This window comes from Panicum hallii, chromosome 1 (assembly GCF_002211085.1).
Source record: "Panicum hallii strain FIL2 chromosome 1, PHallii_v3.1, whole genome shotgun sequence".
Taxonomy (NCBI): Eukaryota; Viridiplantae; Streptophyta; class Magnoliopsida; order Poales; family Poaceae; genus Panicum; species Panicum hallii.
In genome coordinates this window covers 24,167,373-24,185,111 of record NC_038042.1, presented here as the reverse complement: position 1 = coordinate 24,185,111, position 17,739 = coordinate 24,167,373, and the positions used below count along the sequence as shown (strand labels likewise).

The 17,739-nt window shown below is 42.9% G+C and overlaps 1 protein-coding gene across 3 annotated transcripts in view; it reads right to left on the bottom strand.

Annotated features, from left to right (window-relative positions):
- Nucleotides 1–6,424: 6,424 nt before the first annotated feature.
- The window catches only part of LOC112878977, a 58,178-nt gene continuing 46,863 nt past the window's right edge, over nt 6,425–17,739 (bottom strand). For all 3 annotated transcript variants that reach the window (XM_025943269.1, XM_025943271.1, XM_025943272.1), the window contains 20 exons: nt 17,478–17,678; nt 17,118–17,172; nt 14,714–14,844; nt 14,084–14,593; nt 13,102–13,926; nt 12,631–12,707; nt 11,341–11,803; nt 11,173–11,259; nt 10,355–10,510; nt 10,089–10,273; nt 9,480–10,013; nt 9,205–9,382; nt 8,894–9,036; nt 8,694–8,820; nt 8,298–8,519; nt 7,834–8,190; nt 7,586–7,744; nt 7,222–7,503; nt 6,799–6,942; nt 6,425–6,674 (listed from right to left, as the gene is read on the bottom strand). In XM_025943269.1, coding sequence (XP_025799054.1) covers nt 6,859–6,942; nt 7,222–7,503; nt 7,586–7,744; nt 7,834–8,190; nt 8,298–8,519; nt 8,694–8,820; nt 8,894–9,036; nt 9,205–9,382; nt 9,480–10,013; nt 10,089–10,273; nt 10,355–10,510; nt 11,173–11,259; nt 11,341–11,803; nt 12,631–12,707; nt 13,102–13,926; nt 14,084–14,593; nt 14,714–14,844; nt 17,118–17,172; nt 17,478–17,678 — 4,776 coding nt within the window. In that variant the 3' untranslated portion in view covers nt 6,425–6,674; nt 6,799–6,858. The remainder of the gene's footprint in view (nt 6,675–6,798; nt 6,943–7,221; nt 7,504–7,585; nt 7,745–7,833; nt 8,191–8,297; nt 8,520–8,693; nt 8,821–8,893; nt 9,037–9,204; nt 9,383–9,479; nt 10,014–10,088; nt 10,274–10,354; nt 10,511–11,172; nt 11,260–11,340; nt 11,804–12,630; nt 12,708–13,101; nt 13,927–14,083; nt 14,594–14,713; nt 14,845–17,117; nt 17,173–17,477; nt 17,679–17,739) is intronic.

The following is a 17,739-nucleotide window of genomic DNA, read 5'->3' as shown; positions in this document are numbered from 1 at the left end:
ACACGCTAGCAGAAGCATCTTGCGGAGGGCCAACACCACAGGCAGAGTTGGGCGCGGACACAACCCTTATTCGTCGTTTCCGATCACGTAGTCCGGGTCTTCCTCTGAGAAAACCACATATATATATAGGGTGAGTACAAAGGTACTCGACAAGTCCAACCACACCCGCGGAGGGGGGGTGATAACAGAGATCATGCAGGTTATATCGAGGGTGGGGTTAGGGTTTATTTGCGATAAAGCAAGATTTTACACATGCAAGGGTTTATTTAGTAAAAGCACTTTCTCAAAACATTTTTATAGTAATCGAATCTTATGTGGTGTTGATCCTGCACGAAGGATCCAAGTTTTAGTGTCATCGGACCCGGCGTCCGCAGTAGCTTACTGCGCAACTGCCGAATACTTTCAGAACAACCTATGTCACAAAACCAATCATCCCGAAACATCTATTGAAGTGACCATGCCGTAACGCGCCCAATACCGTGGACACGGCTATTCGAATAGATTTTTACACTCTGCAGAGGTTGTACACTTTACCCACAAGTAGGGTACCGCGCTACGAACACCTTAGTGTCGCGGCGGATCCTAACAAAGCCATTACCCACCTTAGCTGGATCTAGCTAGCCAACGCGGAAGCTACCACGGGATTAATGACTCATGAAGTCATAACCGGAATATCACTCACACAGATCGTATCCCTTCCCCATGGTCTCCCGTTACTTACCGCTCTCCAGTTTTGGCTAGTAGAACAACTAGTGGGGTTTATGCTAAGCCGTTGCCCACACAACGGTCGAGTGGTTGTACGATAAAAGGGTTAGGCAAGATGACACCCCAGTTCGTCCTTATACCGACTAGACGGACATCTCATGCTCAACCACAAAGGTACAAGCACGCAAGCGGCATTTCGCACCGAAAACGCCGTCCATCCCGCCAGGTTAAGCCTTTCTTTTGTTTCCCCAACATTCCGTTCTGATCTTCTAAAACACCCGTACCCTTATCCTTAGTAAAGCGATTGTAATCATGGCTTACAATATAACGAGAGGAAAAACTAGGTAGCAGGTTTCTCTGTCATGTAGTTTACGCCTAGCCCAGCAAATCCTAGGTCATCGGGGTAGGGTTATAGCAATCAAGGGGTGGCTATCCAACCAGGTCTTGCAATAAAACAATGCACTTTACAAAACAGGCCAATAGGTTGTATTTATAAATCTAGGATAAGAATGCATCAAAGGATGGGATTGGACTTGCCATTCACAAAGCCTTCCGGGAAGTCCTGATCGAGGTATTGTCCTTCTGGCTCACGGCACTGGTTCTCGGACTCTTGCTCGTAGCACTGCTCGTCGACGGGCTCTCCCCCGGTCACCTCGTGATCTACGGCGCACATAAACAACATTCAATAAAGAAAAGAGGTAAAGGTTTTATCTACAAGCCCGAATCGGAAATAACTTAAGAAATAATGGTAGAAATAATATTTTCGGGGGATTTCTTGATGGCACGGCCGTCATTATGCTAGAAATGCCGTGGTAAAGTTTCAGGGCAAACGGGGGATTTTTGGCGCATAAAATAATAGGCCGAACGGGGTTTTAGGGAAGGAAATAGGGCCTGAGGACCTATTTGTGATTTCTGTCGGGGAGAGGAGGGCTTGATTGTAATTTCTAGAAATACTCAGGGTATTCTAAAAAGGGTCAGGGACCTATCCATAACTATTCTGTGTAGTGGGGGGTTCATTTTCTAAATAGAATGAGCAGGGGGGGTTTGTTTGTAAAGAGAGGGTAAGAGGGGGTGGGCTCTTGAGGGAATAGGCAAAAGGGGCAGGGGGTTCAGGGCAAAAGTGCCCTTCTTCCTCCTCCCGTTACCAGAGACAGGGGAGGGGATGGGGGCCGGCGGCGCCTCAAATCGCGGCGGCCCTAGGGCATGGCGGCGGCCGGGGGTAGGGGCTACACGGAGAGGGGAGTGAGGGGGATCCATTCCACCCCTCACCTTGGGTCGGGGCGGCGTGAGGCGGGCTGCCCACGGGGGCCAGGGGGTGGCGGGCGGAGGTCCTGGCGGCGGCGGGGAAGCAAGGCCGGGGAGGGGCTGGGGGTTGCAGGGGGAGCTCGTGGCGGTGGAGAGGCGCGTCGCGGGGGTATTTGTAGGCCGGCGAGGGGCTGGAGGGAGGGAGGCGCGGTGGAGGCCGGTGGCGGCAGTAATGGAGGTGGGGCGGCGGTGGTACGGGGGAGCAAGGCCGGGGAGGGGCTGGTCGTCGCTGCGCAGGGCAGGGGTTGGCGCGTAGCGGGGAGGGACGGCCTGGGGGCGTGCGGCGCAGGAGCAGGCGGCCCGTGGCACGACGACGCGCGGCAGCCGGCTCTGCTTGGTGCCGTGGCCGGCAGGGGCAACACGAGCGCCGAGACGGCACGGCGGGGTACGGCGCGCGCAGAGGAGGGGCCTGGTTAGGCCGGCACTGTGGCGTCGTCAATGGGGAGAGGGCGGTGGTGGTGGTGGTGACCGGCGCCGAGCTCTGCTCGGTGCTGTGCTGCGTGCAGGGGAGCGAAGGAAGCAGGAAGCAGGAACAGAGAAAGGAGAAAAGAGAAAGGAAAAGGAAAAGGGGTAGGGGAAAAGAAAAGGAGGGAGGGGGGAGGTCCTGCGTCGGCGGGATTCGCGGCGAGGTCGCGCGCGTGCGACGCGACGCGTGAGGGGAAAGAGCCGTGTCGGCGGAATTCGCGGCGACGGTCGCGAGTGCGGAGTTGAGCATGCGGCACGTCGCGGGGGTCGAGGAAAGAAAAAGGATGGTGGTCAATCAGGCGGCGAAAAGTCGGGAGATGTGTCGAGCGATTAGGGGTTCGGACGGTAAGGGTTTAGGATCGACCCGAGTTTGTCGAGAGAATATTTTCTAGCGAGCGATTCGTGCTGTAATTTAGATTAGGTAGAAACGCGGGCGTTACACCGCCCCCCCCTCCTACCGTTCCCCTCCCCCTCCTGTTCTGTCTCGAGGAAGAAGAAAGGCAGACTTGTGCATAACCCCCTCCACTTTTCCTCCTTATGCAGTCCGCAGCCCCCCATTTCATGCGACATTATGTTCTGAATCGATTCCAAACTCCACCACGCATCAAATATTCTCTCCAAGTCTCAAGATCCACATCCAACAAATATAATAGTCTCCTCTACTTTTTAATCGAAGCTCTCTATTTCCTTTTTTTTTAGCTCGTCGGTGGACTTTGTTTTTATTGTGTGATTGTTTGTGTGTTGTAGACGATGGTGTGACCGAGGAGGAGCAGGACCGCGAGCCGGAGCCCGAAGACCCGTACCTCGAGGAGGAGCTTCCGGAAGGCTTTGAGGACGGCAAGTCCAATCCCATACTTTGATGCAATTTATCCCAGTTTTATAAACGCAACCTATTGGCCTGTTTTATAAAATGCATTGTTTTATTGCAAGACATGGTTGGATAGCCACCCCTTGATTCCTATGACTATTCCTTGATGACCTAGGTTAATGTCTATATAGGATTTGCTCTGTTGGATGTTAACTACTGCTAGAGATGCTTATTACCTTTTATTCCCTTTATTATATTTTAATCATGACTACAAAGCGATTTACCGAAAATAAGGGTGTGGGTGTTTTAAATGATAAAACGGGATTTCGGAAAAATAAAAGAAAGATATAAAATGATGAGATGGACGGCGTTTTCTGTGGTGAGCTTGTACCTTTGTGGTTGAGCATGGTTGGGAGATGTCCGTCTTGTCAATGTAAGGATGAACTGAGGTGTCATCTTGCCTAACCCACTTATCGTACAACCACTCGACCGTTGTGTGGGCAACGGCTTAGCATTAACCCCACTAGTTGTTCTGCTAGCCAAAAGGAGAGCGGGTGAGCAACGGGAGATCATGGAGAAGGAATATGATCTGTGTGAGTTATGTCCCGGTTATAACCTTGATTTCTCCATGGTTGCTTCCGTGTTGGCTAGTTAGATTCAGCTAGGGTGGGTAACGGCTTTGTTAGGATCCGCAGCGACATTAAGGTGTTCGTAGTGCGGTACCCTACTTGTGGGTAAAGTGTACAACCTCTGCAGAGTGTAAAATCTATTCGAATAGCCGTGTCCACGGTATTGGACGAGTTACGGCATGGTCACTCAATAGACATTTTGGGATGGTTGGTTTTGTGGCGTGAGTTGTTTTGAATGTGCCCGGCATTTGTGCCGTGAGCTACTGTGGATGTGGAGTCCGGTAGCATTAAAACTTGGATCCTTTGTGTAGAATCAACCCCACTTATTATTTGATTACTACATAAATGTCTTAAGAAAACTCTTTTATTAAATGAACCCTTGCATGTGTAAAACCTCGCTTTATCGCAAATGAACCCTAGCCTCATCCTTGATATATCCTATACATGATCTTTATTATTCCCCTCCGTGGGTGTGGTTGGACTTGTTGAGTACTTATGTACTCACTCTTGCCTAGTTTTTACATAGGAGGATCCGAACTTCGTTCCTGAAGACGTCGAGTAGGTCGCCGTCCTGCACCCAATCTTGCCTGTGGTTCAGGGTCTCCACAGGAAGCTTACCATGGCGCAAGACTCTGATGTTATTTTAGATTTCGTTGGCGCTTTGGTTTGGTTTGTAGTCCTTATGTTGTCCCTCTTGATAGTGGCGATTTAGTGCCCGCTACCTTGACGGTTTGTACGGTAATGAACCATCTATTGTAATAAATGTGTTATCAGCCTCATAGGACTAATATTTGTATCATATTTAGTCACCTCTGATGAGGGGACGCTTCACATCCCTGGCACCTTGCTCGGCCACTCCGTCATGAGGGGGGGGGGCATTTCCGGCTATATCATGATGACGTTTCGCCCCGTCCTTTCCCGAGAATGGCAGGTAGAATAATGACACTCTGCTGCCATAGCAGAAGGGACTGTAACCCCATGGAGGGAGTGGTTGGCCGTGTACAACAGGTCGACCCTGAGACTCATCCTTATCCTTTGTACCTACTCTTAGGGCGCACTGGTAAGCCGGGCCTGGCCTCCCGACTAGCCCACCGGTTGGGGAGCCTAGTCGGAGTCCCCGGTCGGAGCCTTGGTACGGACCCGATCTCTAACCATTCCCACAGTCGAGGATATGGGCCTTGGTCATCCTAACCGAGCTGTCAGTCAGGATTGTGGGCCGAGATGACCCAGATGAAGTTATTGCCTTATACGGACGGGTGCTTGTGCTTGTTCTAGGCGCGACCTTGGACTGGTCAATGAGAACTGAGCCCGCTGGGGATCCCGGGTCTCTGGACCCATCACTGCTACTTTATACCAGATCCAAAGAAAATAGATTCAGCTATAAAAAAATAGATATTAAAAAATGACAATCATCTAGATCAGACTACTTCACTTGGATAGACAATCATGAAGATCCAAAAAAAAGAGAGAATCATCCATTAGAATAATTATGACTTACTTTCAGAAATTAGATATCTAAAAGTATGCATTTATAACACTTGCCAATAACCGCTCCGTGCAGTTGCCACATAATTCAGAGACTGCAGGGAGAGCATGCTAGCTAAACTAGCTGAATGCATTGATGGTAATCTATAATGATGACAGACAAGGGTGCAGTTACGAAAGCTTAAGTTAGATAAGAGTTTATTTGCACATACACATGATCCCTAGGGAAGAAAGAAAAAACTGATGGTAAAATGCAGTTGTATTGGTGCAGTCCAAAGTGATCTTGGTGGCTTGCTGTTTCGCTAAAGCCAGGAGCAGGAGGGTCCTCTGCTATTCCTATTCCGACCTGACTTAGCTTGCTGAATAAGTGTGTAGTACTCACATGGATGGATTGGATGGAGACAGACTGCTAATTATCAGACTATGCTAACTGAAACAAAAAGACTGACACTTAAGTACTGAACACTACTGAACACAGGGACTACATCCAACAGATACGAACTTACTAATGATCTGAACCACTCGAATAAGTTTTGCCGTCCTCTACCAGCACCAACTTTTCTTATTTTATAAATTTGCAGCTGGGTATTGTTATTTTATATATTTTCAGCTTTCAGCTTCCATGAATCAAAGCTTTGACCATCAATTTTTAAAATGGTAGGGCACGCACGGCATGGACATCATTAACTAGCGATCATAGCACGTCAAACTGCAAATCACAACGGAGAGAATCCAGTTAAGTGAGGCTCTTTCGATTAAGAACTGAAATTGTGTATTCAAGTTAAACAAATTAATGGTTTGATTCATGGAAGCTGAAAGCTGACTGTTCTCAAACTGATGCGTTTGTCTAGGCTCTTAAGACCATCTGCAAGGTTACCATCATTATCCTGCCAGATTGGGAAGGTAGGCATAGAGCGAGCCGCTACCATGGAAAGAAGCCTTACATTCAGATAAATTTCTGTCTGTTCCAGTGGGTGATCGCATTTGCTCTTCAACCAGCATAATAACTGTCTCAAACGAAAATTTCTGTTGCAAATTTATCGCAAACGAAATTTTAATCACAGATATAATGTTGCATAAATGTTAATCAAGAACAGTAGCCATAAATGTTGCAGTATTCGAAAAATTTTAATCACAGATATAATCGTCATTTACATCGCCATATCAGCGCCACCTAAAAACTATGTACATGCAACGCAGAAAACCTATCCTGGTCCCTAACGTACATATGTAAACAAACTGCCACTTATGTTAACCAAGACGTGAACCTAAAATACCTGCAAAGAAAAAAACCACGGTTCAGTACATACTCGTATACTATGCCTGGAAACATTTATTTTTTGTTTGAAGCCAAACGACACAACATACTATCAACAATGAGAGGCACTCAAGTGCGCATACCTTCAGTCTAGGAGTGTATTATTTTCTACAATTTTGGAATAACGGAAATCTTTTGATCTTTTAACCAAATGTCAAGTCTTGGGAACTTCGACCTCTATTATTGCGTGGGGCGTATGGTCTTGGAACCTTCCATCTCAATAATTCCTGAAATGTCATGAGCAAGGGTCAGGTTATTGAAACAGTGGTAAAGTAAAAAAGGTACAAAATCCAGGTATGGTTAAATTATAAACTTAAGTTTGAGACTCACTAAAGATAAGTATACTAGAGATCACGGAAAAAAATACTGTACTTTCAGAATAGACTAGGCAACTAACAAACTCACGGTCATGCTAACAAAGTTCAGGCATTTTGTAGTCATACTGTTCCATTATATGGATAAGTGTGTTGTTTTAATTTAAAAAGTCACAAGTCACTTCAATGTACCTTTATTGAATTTGGACCGTATGATCTATAAGCTTTGTCAATTGCAGAGTAAATGATAGTTGCTTGATCTGTACCACGGTTACACTTGACCAAACGAACAACTTCCTTCGAGTTTGAAGGTTTAGCTTTCAAGTACAAAATAAGCTTTGAAGGCAAGGATCCTGGAGGGTCTTTTTTCCCATGGGTCATCTCCACCGTCACCAGATCATCCCACAACACATCCCATATTACTGAGCAAGGGTCCTTTGCAGGATTGAACTTACGCTGAGTCATCATTGGTAGCTGAAACCAAGAATGCAAGCATGTAATAAAATCAGACCAACAAGTTAAAAAAATGGCACATCAAGAGCAAAACTGGTCTTACCTGAAGCAACAGTACTCTTCTGTGAGTAACTAAAAAAATCTTCCCCTTAGGAAGTACAAAATGATCCTCATAAGCATCAGTAGAAGCAAACTTTCCACGGATTTTGAAAATGTCAATTTGACCAAGGAATGTAGCACATTCAGCTAGATGCAAGATAGCCTTCATAAGACATAAGTTGCAAAAGGTCACCAGATTAGAGAGGTTCTTTCATAGTAAATTAAGACTAGCCTAGAAAGAAAACTAATTACCTGGCCAGTTGCTTTATGCTCGTCATAAGGATAGAGCAAACTATCACCACCAATAGCTCGAGGGAGACGCCTACGCAGCAATTGCTCCTCAGCCATTATAGCTGATGATATTTTCATTTTTACCGCATTGGCACCTTCAGTAGTTTTTGATAAAAGATCAAGAACTCCGCTAACTGGTTGTGCAGCTGCGCCAATTATTCCCTTTCCAACTCCTTGTACAAAACCCTCAACACCGGAAGATTTTGCACCCTCGATGGGCTTTGTCAATATGCCTGTGACACCTCTGAAGATGCCTTTTGCAAGAGCACCACCTCCATCTCTTATGACATCACCAAAGTCTTCCACACCTTTGCTATCCTGGAGAAAACAAAGTAATAATATGAGAATTCTTCTTACATATCTTAACTTTGGCAAGTCAAATACATTCAAAAGCTTAGTAAAAGAAAAAGGAACCAGAAACGCACCTGTCTCATTCGGCCCTGAATGAATTTCTTGTCCATAGACAGTGCTGCTATACCCTTGCTCATGTTACTCAAAGCGCTACTAGCATTACCAAGAATGTCAACACCGGAAAGTAGTTGAAGAGGTTGGCTAAGAAGATCCTTTTGAATGTTAGATAAAGCCGAGTTCATAAGTGCACTTTGCCGCATGCACAATTCCTCTCGGTACCTTTGAGCTATACGCACCTGGATGAGAAAAAAAAATACATCAGTGTATAAGGGGTAGACTATGACAAGGGAGCAGTATCATGTGCAGATTTTTTTGCAAGTACATGTCCAGACAAATCACATCTTTATACATATGGAAACTATTACACTTGTATAGATGATGAAGATACAAAATATCAATAGCTGTCCTACCGGCATATGCTCCATGTTCCCCAATGCAGTCATCAAGGATGACCAGAACCCAAGAACTCCTCTTGGCCTTTGGCTAGGGGACATTGCCATTGACACTCTAAATCGAATCTCAGAGATGTTCAAAAGGCTGTAAGAAAAGGTTCAGTTTAGTTAATAGGGGGACAAAAAAATAAAGGAACACCATGTGGTCAGTTACCTACCTAATTTTCAGTATAGGGTCCACTGAAACAGCTGAAGGTTGGCTGCTATATATCCTATCAAATTTGAGGTGTTGAATCATCTCATGAAGGCGCCAAATGATTGGTTCATGTATGTTAACAAAAAACACACAACTCTCAGGAACCTACAAAGGATAAAAGAAAAATAATATAAAACGAAATAGCCAGATGAATGATGCCACAAAACTGTAAAAGTCAAAAGATTTTTGGTGCCCTCCTTGCACAGATTTTAATAAAATTTTATATTCTCAGGTTTTTCCTTTTGTGTTCTAAAAAGGAAAGATGATCATCACCTGCACACCAACATATGGATAGACACAAAAATCTAGAGAATTATTGGTCTGCACTGTCATAGAGAACTTGAAAACGTATTCTGACTGATTCTCAAGCTTTTGAGGACAGAAAAGGACAGGCATAGGAACAAATGGCAATTGATTGTCTATTTGAAACCAATGCATCCGCATTTTGAGCCTGCCATGAAAGGAGCATATTTGAGAATACACAAATGGGAATTCCTGAGAAGTGAGAAAGGTAGCATAGCAAAGAACCAAGAGTATATTCTTGTTACCGATTTACTCCAGAGCCCATTCCAGATGAGTATGCAACTAATAGTTGCTGCACTGAGAGGTAAAGAACTTCCTCAGGCATATGGTCAATTACAGAAATGCCCAGCTCCATTAGTTCCAAAGTAACATGAAATTCACTATCCAGATCTGGAGATGACTGCCCATAGTCGACCTCTGATGGCTGAAAGATTGGTGATAATATCCTTTCAATTATCTGTGCCCGATTTCTATTATCTGGCAGCCAATCACTAATTTGAGTAACATGCAATTTCCCCTCCTTCAAAACAGTGACACGTAAAGCCTTCTTAAGAGCACTTGAATTCGTCAGTGGCTGGTGATCCATAACAACATCAATGTCATATGTCATGGAGTTCATAGGGTCAGTCCCATCAACCAATACTTCCAATAGACGCTTTCTGCTGAGATCTTCCCAGAAAAAGGAAGCTGATGAATTTGGAGGCAGACTACGCCATGAATAATCGTCACCACCGACCTGCCGAAACCGTATAGGCAAGAACATGGAGCGATTCTCCACCCTGCTTACATAATTTTATTTTGCTTAATTAAGTGTAAGAAATTTTGGCGTGAAGTTGACATGAATAAAGCAGTACCTGTATGGGCTGGACCAGCAATCAAGCTGAAATACAACTTCATAGCGTGAACTTTTTGTCCCGCTTCTAACATTTACCCTCACAAAAGTTTGATCATTTCCTGTAATACTGTTCATAAGCACACACATAACTCCATTGGCATTTATGCTAAAAGGTGTACTCCATTTGTATCCTTCCAACCGCAACTGCAAGCATCACAAAGATAAAAAATGGTGGAGTAATAACATTAACAAGTAACCAAATAACTGCCGGTTCAAGCTAATAACCTTTAAAAGTTCACATCCGAATTCTGAGCGCCATTGAAATACTTTTGGAGGTTCGTACGGCTGTAAGGGCTCCTCAGTCTCATTATGATACTCAGATAGAAAAATATTCCTCCCAATTCTATTAATAAGAAGTGCTTGTGGTAGAAAATTTACCACCTGCATTATTAGCTAATTATTTTCTGAAATGTCCAAAGAATATAGTGCAATATTGAAACAACGCTCCATAATAAACCTTCTCATGTAAAAATAGAATTATCGAAACACATGAAACAAGATTACAAAAACCAAAAAGAAAGCAAATCTATTACAAAATTCAATTCGTGTTTTGGATATTAAGTAGCCTATCAGGCTATGCCAGTAGAAGGACCAGAATGAACACTCAAACTATTTGACTTGGTTTTACCTGACAAAACAATAAGAACGCTTAAGTACGAGATTGATGAGATAATATGTAACTGAGCTCAAGGACTAAAACGCAGAGTTCCTATTGCGAATATGTAGCACCGATAAATTCATTCATAGGCAATGCAATAGATGAATGGAGTCGACACTGCAATCAGTTTCCAAGGGGTTGACAGCATTTGTACTTCTAAATTACCAAATGAGTCGAAATGCTTAGAAAAACAATCTTTATGTCTAATCTCTTCATATAGCAGAGAGTTATACGAAACAACATACTAATGCATCTACATCTGAAAAATCCATCAAATGATATGCAACTGGTGTACAGAACATTTAGTTGTGACTAAAATGTATAGCCAATGAACATGTAATAAACCACAAACATTCGACAAATTTGGGAATATAAAGACTCAAACCTTTGTTCTATCTGACGCCATCTTCAATTGAGCGGAGAACCAGTAATATGAGCCATCAGAAGCATATGCTTTGATGTCAACATGCTCCTGGAGAATAATGACGTCATATATATCAAATAATGCAAGAAGATAAGTAATAGATCAAAACACACATTACACAAGGTATACCTTGTTCTCAAGCTCGAAAAGAGACACTCCTATACTGTATGGTGTGCAACTACCAACAGCCACAGATATTGCAACTCGAGCTGGGCTGAAATTGTTATCCCTGGACTCAGAGCGCATACCTGCAGACCGGTTCAAGTAATCTTGTGGCGATAGCATCACATAGTTTGTGCCACAATCTTCAATAACTTCCAGTACTTGCATATTTCTCGACATTGTGCCTCTTCTGACAAGGGACTTCGAAGAATACTTAAGGGAAAATTTTGAAGATTTAGCCACTCTACTTAGCGATTCTGGTCTACTAAGTGAGTCTGCATCTGAGCTTTCTGTGGGTTCCCCTTCCACAATGCGGTAAGATAGTGGAATTGAAGAATGGTTTTTTATCCAGTAAGGAACAAATAATCTCAGCGTCTTTGGTGCAGCATCACTTGCTCCTAAGTCATGCTCAACACTAACACGTAGTCTCCTAATGTTCACCAAAATTAGTGAAATAAATAAAAGAATATAACAAAAGAATGAAAGCATAATTAACCCGTCATTATCTAATACAAGCTCAACGGCAGATGTATATGAAAAATGGGGTAGCAGAGTGGATCGTATTCAGTAGGCAAGTAGCAACGATGAGCTTGAGCTTGCTGCACAACCTAGGTACCATTGTAAGATTTTTGCTTACAAATCCAAGGATAACACTAGTGATGCTACTGAAAATCTTATCATATTAGTTCATTCATATTAGGGTGTATGTAATTTGATGAGGGTAAGCTAGTCATGGGCTAATCCCAGCACCAGGAACAAGGTGAGACAACACCATTCCTCATTTTTCTACTAGGCAGAATGTGTTGATGGGACTGACTCATCATGTCCCAAACCACCCCATAACTGAATTTAATGTATCAATTATAAACAGCTCAAATCAGAATGGGATATAAGAAAACTTTAGATACATCAATTAAAAGCAATGCAGGTTTTCTAAAAGATATCACCAGGTGAGCTGCTACATATGCTCTGAAGAGAGGAGTTTGTATAGGACAATTGGGGAAGTGCCAAACCATGGCCACATAGTCCAAAATGCGAACACTCAGATGATTGATACGAGAAGTTTGTGAGGTTTTGCTGCAGTCTAGCTGAAAACACTGATTTATTGTACATGCAATGTACACAACCGACATATTGCAAATGAAACACAACACTGTCAGGGTCCACAAAATTGAAAGTGCTAATACTATTCATCAAACACAGGATTATGAGTTCAAGAAAAAAAAGAACAGAGGAATGTCACAAAAGGTTCCAAACCTTTGGCTTTGTTTCTGAACCATCCAGAAAGAAGAAACATGTTCCATGGACAACAAATCCATTATCAATACAGCATCCTGAAAGAAAAAGTTAAACAAAATATTATTGTACTTCAGTTCAAAATGTTTGATCATCCGTCATATTAAAACTAACTTGCGACTTTTTATAATTGAAGATACTTTAAGCGTAACTCTGTTTTTGTATATTTGCACTAAGTTTTTGAACAAGGTGAATGGTTAAATGCAGTGTCCAAAATGCAACGTGTCAAACATTTTAACACATGTTTGATAAAAAAACATTTTAACACAGAGGGAGTAACCCCCTCGGAGTTCGGTCCCATATGTAAGATTGGAGAATCACTTGTCCTGTAGATCCTCAAATGCATGTGGTACAGAACTCTAGGTACACTATAATGCCATGAACCATTAGTTTGATATCTAACATGTTCCGTAAAGAAAATAGATACAATACCTTTTCTAAAATCCAACCATTTTGGAGAAATAACGTGAGGTAAATAGGTTTCCGTATATCTGCTGAATAGATAAATACACTTCCACCTGATGGGACCATACCATGCTGCCTTTCAACCATATTACCTTTAGTGGAAACCTCCCAAATAGCATATTCAGCTTCATACGGAAGCTTATTTTCAAGTCTAAGGATTGAATTGAAAGAAATTCTCCAATCGAAAACAGGCACATTCAAATCTGTATGAACAACAGAAGCATCAATTCCAACACTAAACCAGAAATATCTTTCATTGCCAACAGGAGGATGGCAATATGAAAGCACATCTTTTTTCTCAAGTTCAGCAAGCTTAAGAAAGGAATTCCCGGATGATGCTGTCGACTGGCTTAAGGTGCTTGGCCTAGAAAGTGAAGACTGCTGCTGCTGCTGCTGCTTAGGTACGCTCTCAGAACCTAGTGAACAAACCTGGCTCCAGCTGTAAGGTTCCTCTGATTTTTCAGAATACGGACGGACTTGCAAGCACAGATCCATATCCCTAATCATCGCTGTCCAAGGCAACGCAGTAGATGAATGAGGACTGACAGTAGCAAGTATTTTTCTAGGAATTTCCGCACCCTGTTCTTGCAATTTTTGTCTCGAACGTACCCAACGCCTTCTCCTCACGAAGTCATGTGGTGATTTAGAAGATCTCCAAGAGGATGATGGCCAGTTCAAGTTTTGAAAAACAGCACTATATGCCCATCCATCATTATCTACAAAATTTGACTTTTCAATTTTCCATGGTGACGTCCATCTCCAACCTGATGGAAGATCAGGCTCAAAAAATACCTTCAAAATAGGATTCATAAATTCTGTTAGGAGCTAATAGATTATTATGAATTAAGAGCTTTTCAGATTATATAAACCAAAAAGAGAATCATGATACTTATTTTCTTAATTCTAGGAAAAAGTGATTCCATTCGTAAACATATCAAAAAAAAAAAACCTTTGATGAGTACGAGCAGTTCCTTGTGCTCCATTGCTTTAAGTAATTTGCATGATCACTCGAGGGGTTAGGTCCCCACCCCATAATTGGTCGGTACCACTGATTTTCAAATACTTCATCAATAGCATTGGTGGAACTCACTGATCTAGTATTCAGCACAGAGCAATTAAGCTTGTTTACCGGACATAAAGATACTTCAAGTTTAATGTCAGCATCATTAGCAATAACTGCAAGACCTCTCAAGGTTGCATGTTTCTTTCCATTCCTCATGCTGACCTCAAATGCAAAATGGTTATTGTTAAGCGATTTTGGAAGGACTGTCACCGGCAAAGCTGAAGTAAAGCTTTCCCATGGACCATCTGGGCTAAGTCCAATCCAGAAGTTACTGTCTGCATGGGTTACGCTGTCTTTCAAGCTCTGGAAGTTTGAATGAGTAGGTCGTTCTACATAACAGCTTGAGAGTACTAAAACACCACAGTTTTTCCTGTCTTCATAATTAGGTACCTGACCCTACAAGTTGAAAATGTGCTTTTCATCTCAGAATGGGCTGAACAGAAGAGTCAATAATGCAACTTGAATTTCATATGCTATCCAAACGGATGAGCAAAAACTAAAAACACAAACTGTTACCTTCTTTGTAAGAGGACATGTTAGTACTCGTTTAACATCAGAAGCTTGCTGAAGGATCCTCATTGAAGGAGCTCGTTTCAACATTGTTGCTCCTCGTCCAATTGGAATTGACAAAGAACCAAGTACTTCACCTTCCAAAAGAAATAGAGAAGATGTTAACAAATCTTAAAGAGTCAAAACGGTTACCACCATTCTACTTTATTTATCAAGTGGAAACTTAAAACTATGAAATGCACAGAATGTTAGATCTTGTGCTTCCCAGTAATTTCTTTCCCCTCGAACACCCAGGAGAGTCGTGAATCATTTGTATGTAATAGATTAAGGTGCGAACCAAGTACAAGATCATGCCCACAAGGAGAAGATCACCCAGCAATTCCCAGTAAAAACTGGGAACCTTAGGCTAATATAATTTTAACTATACAAATAGCCTATAAATTTAAGTTCTATTAGCAGAAACATTCAGATATAAAACATAAGTTGTAAACTAGAGAGGATTATTAGTTTCCATGTTAATTTGACCAGTTTCCTTGTAAAAATATTCCATGTAACATATAAGTTTAAACGTTCAAATCTTGTTTACCAGGGCCTATGGCTGGGCTGAGGTGAAGAATTACTCCATTCTTTACCTAATATTCTAGTCATTTTCAACCTAAGTTTCAACCTCCCTTGTCCCTTTCAATAGCTTCAAGTACCCTAGCAGAGGTGATTACAAAAAGCTCTCATGAATACTTATGGTTTGTCTGTGTGCGGTCATAGAGGCCGGATACATTTTCTTTTCCTCTAAAATAGTGAACGCTTATGGTTCCAGCCATACAGACAACAGATAATAAAAGATAAGGTACTCCGTGATACTTATCCGGTCTTATCTTGGATCTCAAACCCCAAGTTTGTCTATGAGGAACTAACATAATAGAAGCATCACACGGTCCTTACTAAAAGGCTTGGTCTAGAATGGCTAATAAAGAAGAAATGGCAACAACAAACATTGCAAATCTTATAATACCTATATAAACGCATCAAAGTGGAATAAACATTTCATTTTCAAGTCCTAACAAAGAGCAAAATATACATGTTCCAATTGAAATTGCATAGGGATTTAACAGGACTGTAAGGTAGCGTTTGGTTGGAGAGTGAAGTAGGATGGGATGAATCCATCCCTAGTTTTAGGGATGGGATGGTTCCAGCTTTGTGTTGGGTTGGAGGGATGGAAGGGCTCCCTTTTATGTTTAGTTGGAGGGACGGGGAAGGATGAGATAACAGCTCAGTTAGACACTGTTATGGTGGGCTCCACCTGTCGGTCATGGAATCCAAGTAACAGCAGCTACTCCAAGCCCCATCAATCTCTCCCACCTGCTCCAAATCCAAGCAACAGGCTGCTCCCCTCTCCAATCCACCACGTGACCATGGATTCCTTGCTGCTTCTCTCCACTGAGCATGACCAGCTACCATCAATCTCTTCCGCCAGCAGCTCTCCTTCCTCCAATCGCCAGCAGCAGCTAGCTAGGGAATAGCTTTTTTCTTGCCTGCCGGATCTTCCTTCTCTGAAGCAAAAAGCAGCAGCCAGCACTACTTTCTCTCTTCCCTCTCTCAACTGAACCAATCAGCCTCCAAGCCAAGCCACCGGCACCGGCCGGGATAGCAGCAGAGAAAGCACTCTGCTTCTGCTCACGGATGTGGACCCAAGAAGCAGAGAGGAGATACCGATGCAGAGGGGATGCAAAAGGGCTGTGGCACTGGACGAGCAGAGGACCTCAACCCTCCTCCGGCTTGCCACCCGCTCCTGCTCACGGGTCGCCTCAGCCCTGCCCGCCCCTGCTTGCACCTCGCTTAGTCGGAGGGGCGCCTGCACACATGAGTGTGGATCGGAGGAGCGGAGGGTGCAGAAGGGAGCTGACGCCTTGCAACTGGGATGAGCTCATCCAACTCTTTTTCCTGGATGAGCTCATCCTGGAAGTCCCCTCTGGGAGCAACTCTATCCCACCATCCCTCAACCAAACACCAGTAGGAACAGAGTTGCTCTATCCCCACCCCATCCATCCATCAACCAAACACAACCTTAATGATGGTAAATCCCACTGAAATTTGGGGATCCAATTCCCTCAAAATAAATTTGAGTTATATCACTGATAGGTGGGCCTATATTTTGAGTTATATCACTGATGGGTGTGTGTTGTCTGGCTATTTTGGCCTTTTTTTCCTCTCTTAATGCAATGACGCACAGCTCTCCTACATATTCAGGGCAAAAAAGATTACTGATAGGTGGGCCTATAACATATACCAGTGAGAAAACGGGTGGCATATGAGGGATAAAGACAGCATACACTGGCATGTAATGAATTGCTCTAAAGAAAAAAAAATCAAGACAACTGGTGAACAGATTTTAAGTTATAGCTCCAGAAATTACCTTTCCCAGTTTTTGATGCAAGATTTGTTACCTCAATCTCTAAATTAGCTGACGCCTGCAAAGTATATCACTAGGATTAATGCAGTGTCAATAACGTTCAAGAAGAAATAGATAGGGGAATACATCTGAAATTAGGTACACTATGTTGCAAAAGAAAATGGAAAAAATCTAGGCACACTAAATCCCATATGTATCAATAAGGACATATACTTACAGTTCGGTCAAAAAAATAAAAATGGCATCAGTTATTCATTTATTATAAAGCTTATCACTGTATCACGTAACATGTTGCGAAAGAAATAAAGATGCCAACTGCACTAAAACATTGAAAGGACAAGAAAAGACCAGATTGACAGTTACCTGTTCTGGAACTTCAAATATAAAATGCTCATTCCACTTAGCATAATGAGTCCGTAACTCACTAGTTCTCACAGGTTTTACACATCTTGTCCTGGCACTCTGTGGGAATACTTTGTGCTGATCAGAAGCATTACTTCCTATAAGTAAGCGTAAAGCACAGAAATAGCTATGACCATTGCCATCATCTATGATAGGCAAGCCCTGACGTGGAGAAAAAGATAAACTGTAAGCTTCATAAAGAAAAGTGTGGAGTGCAGGACAC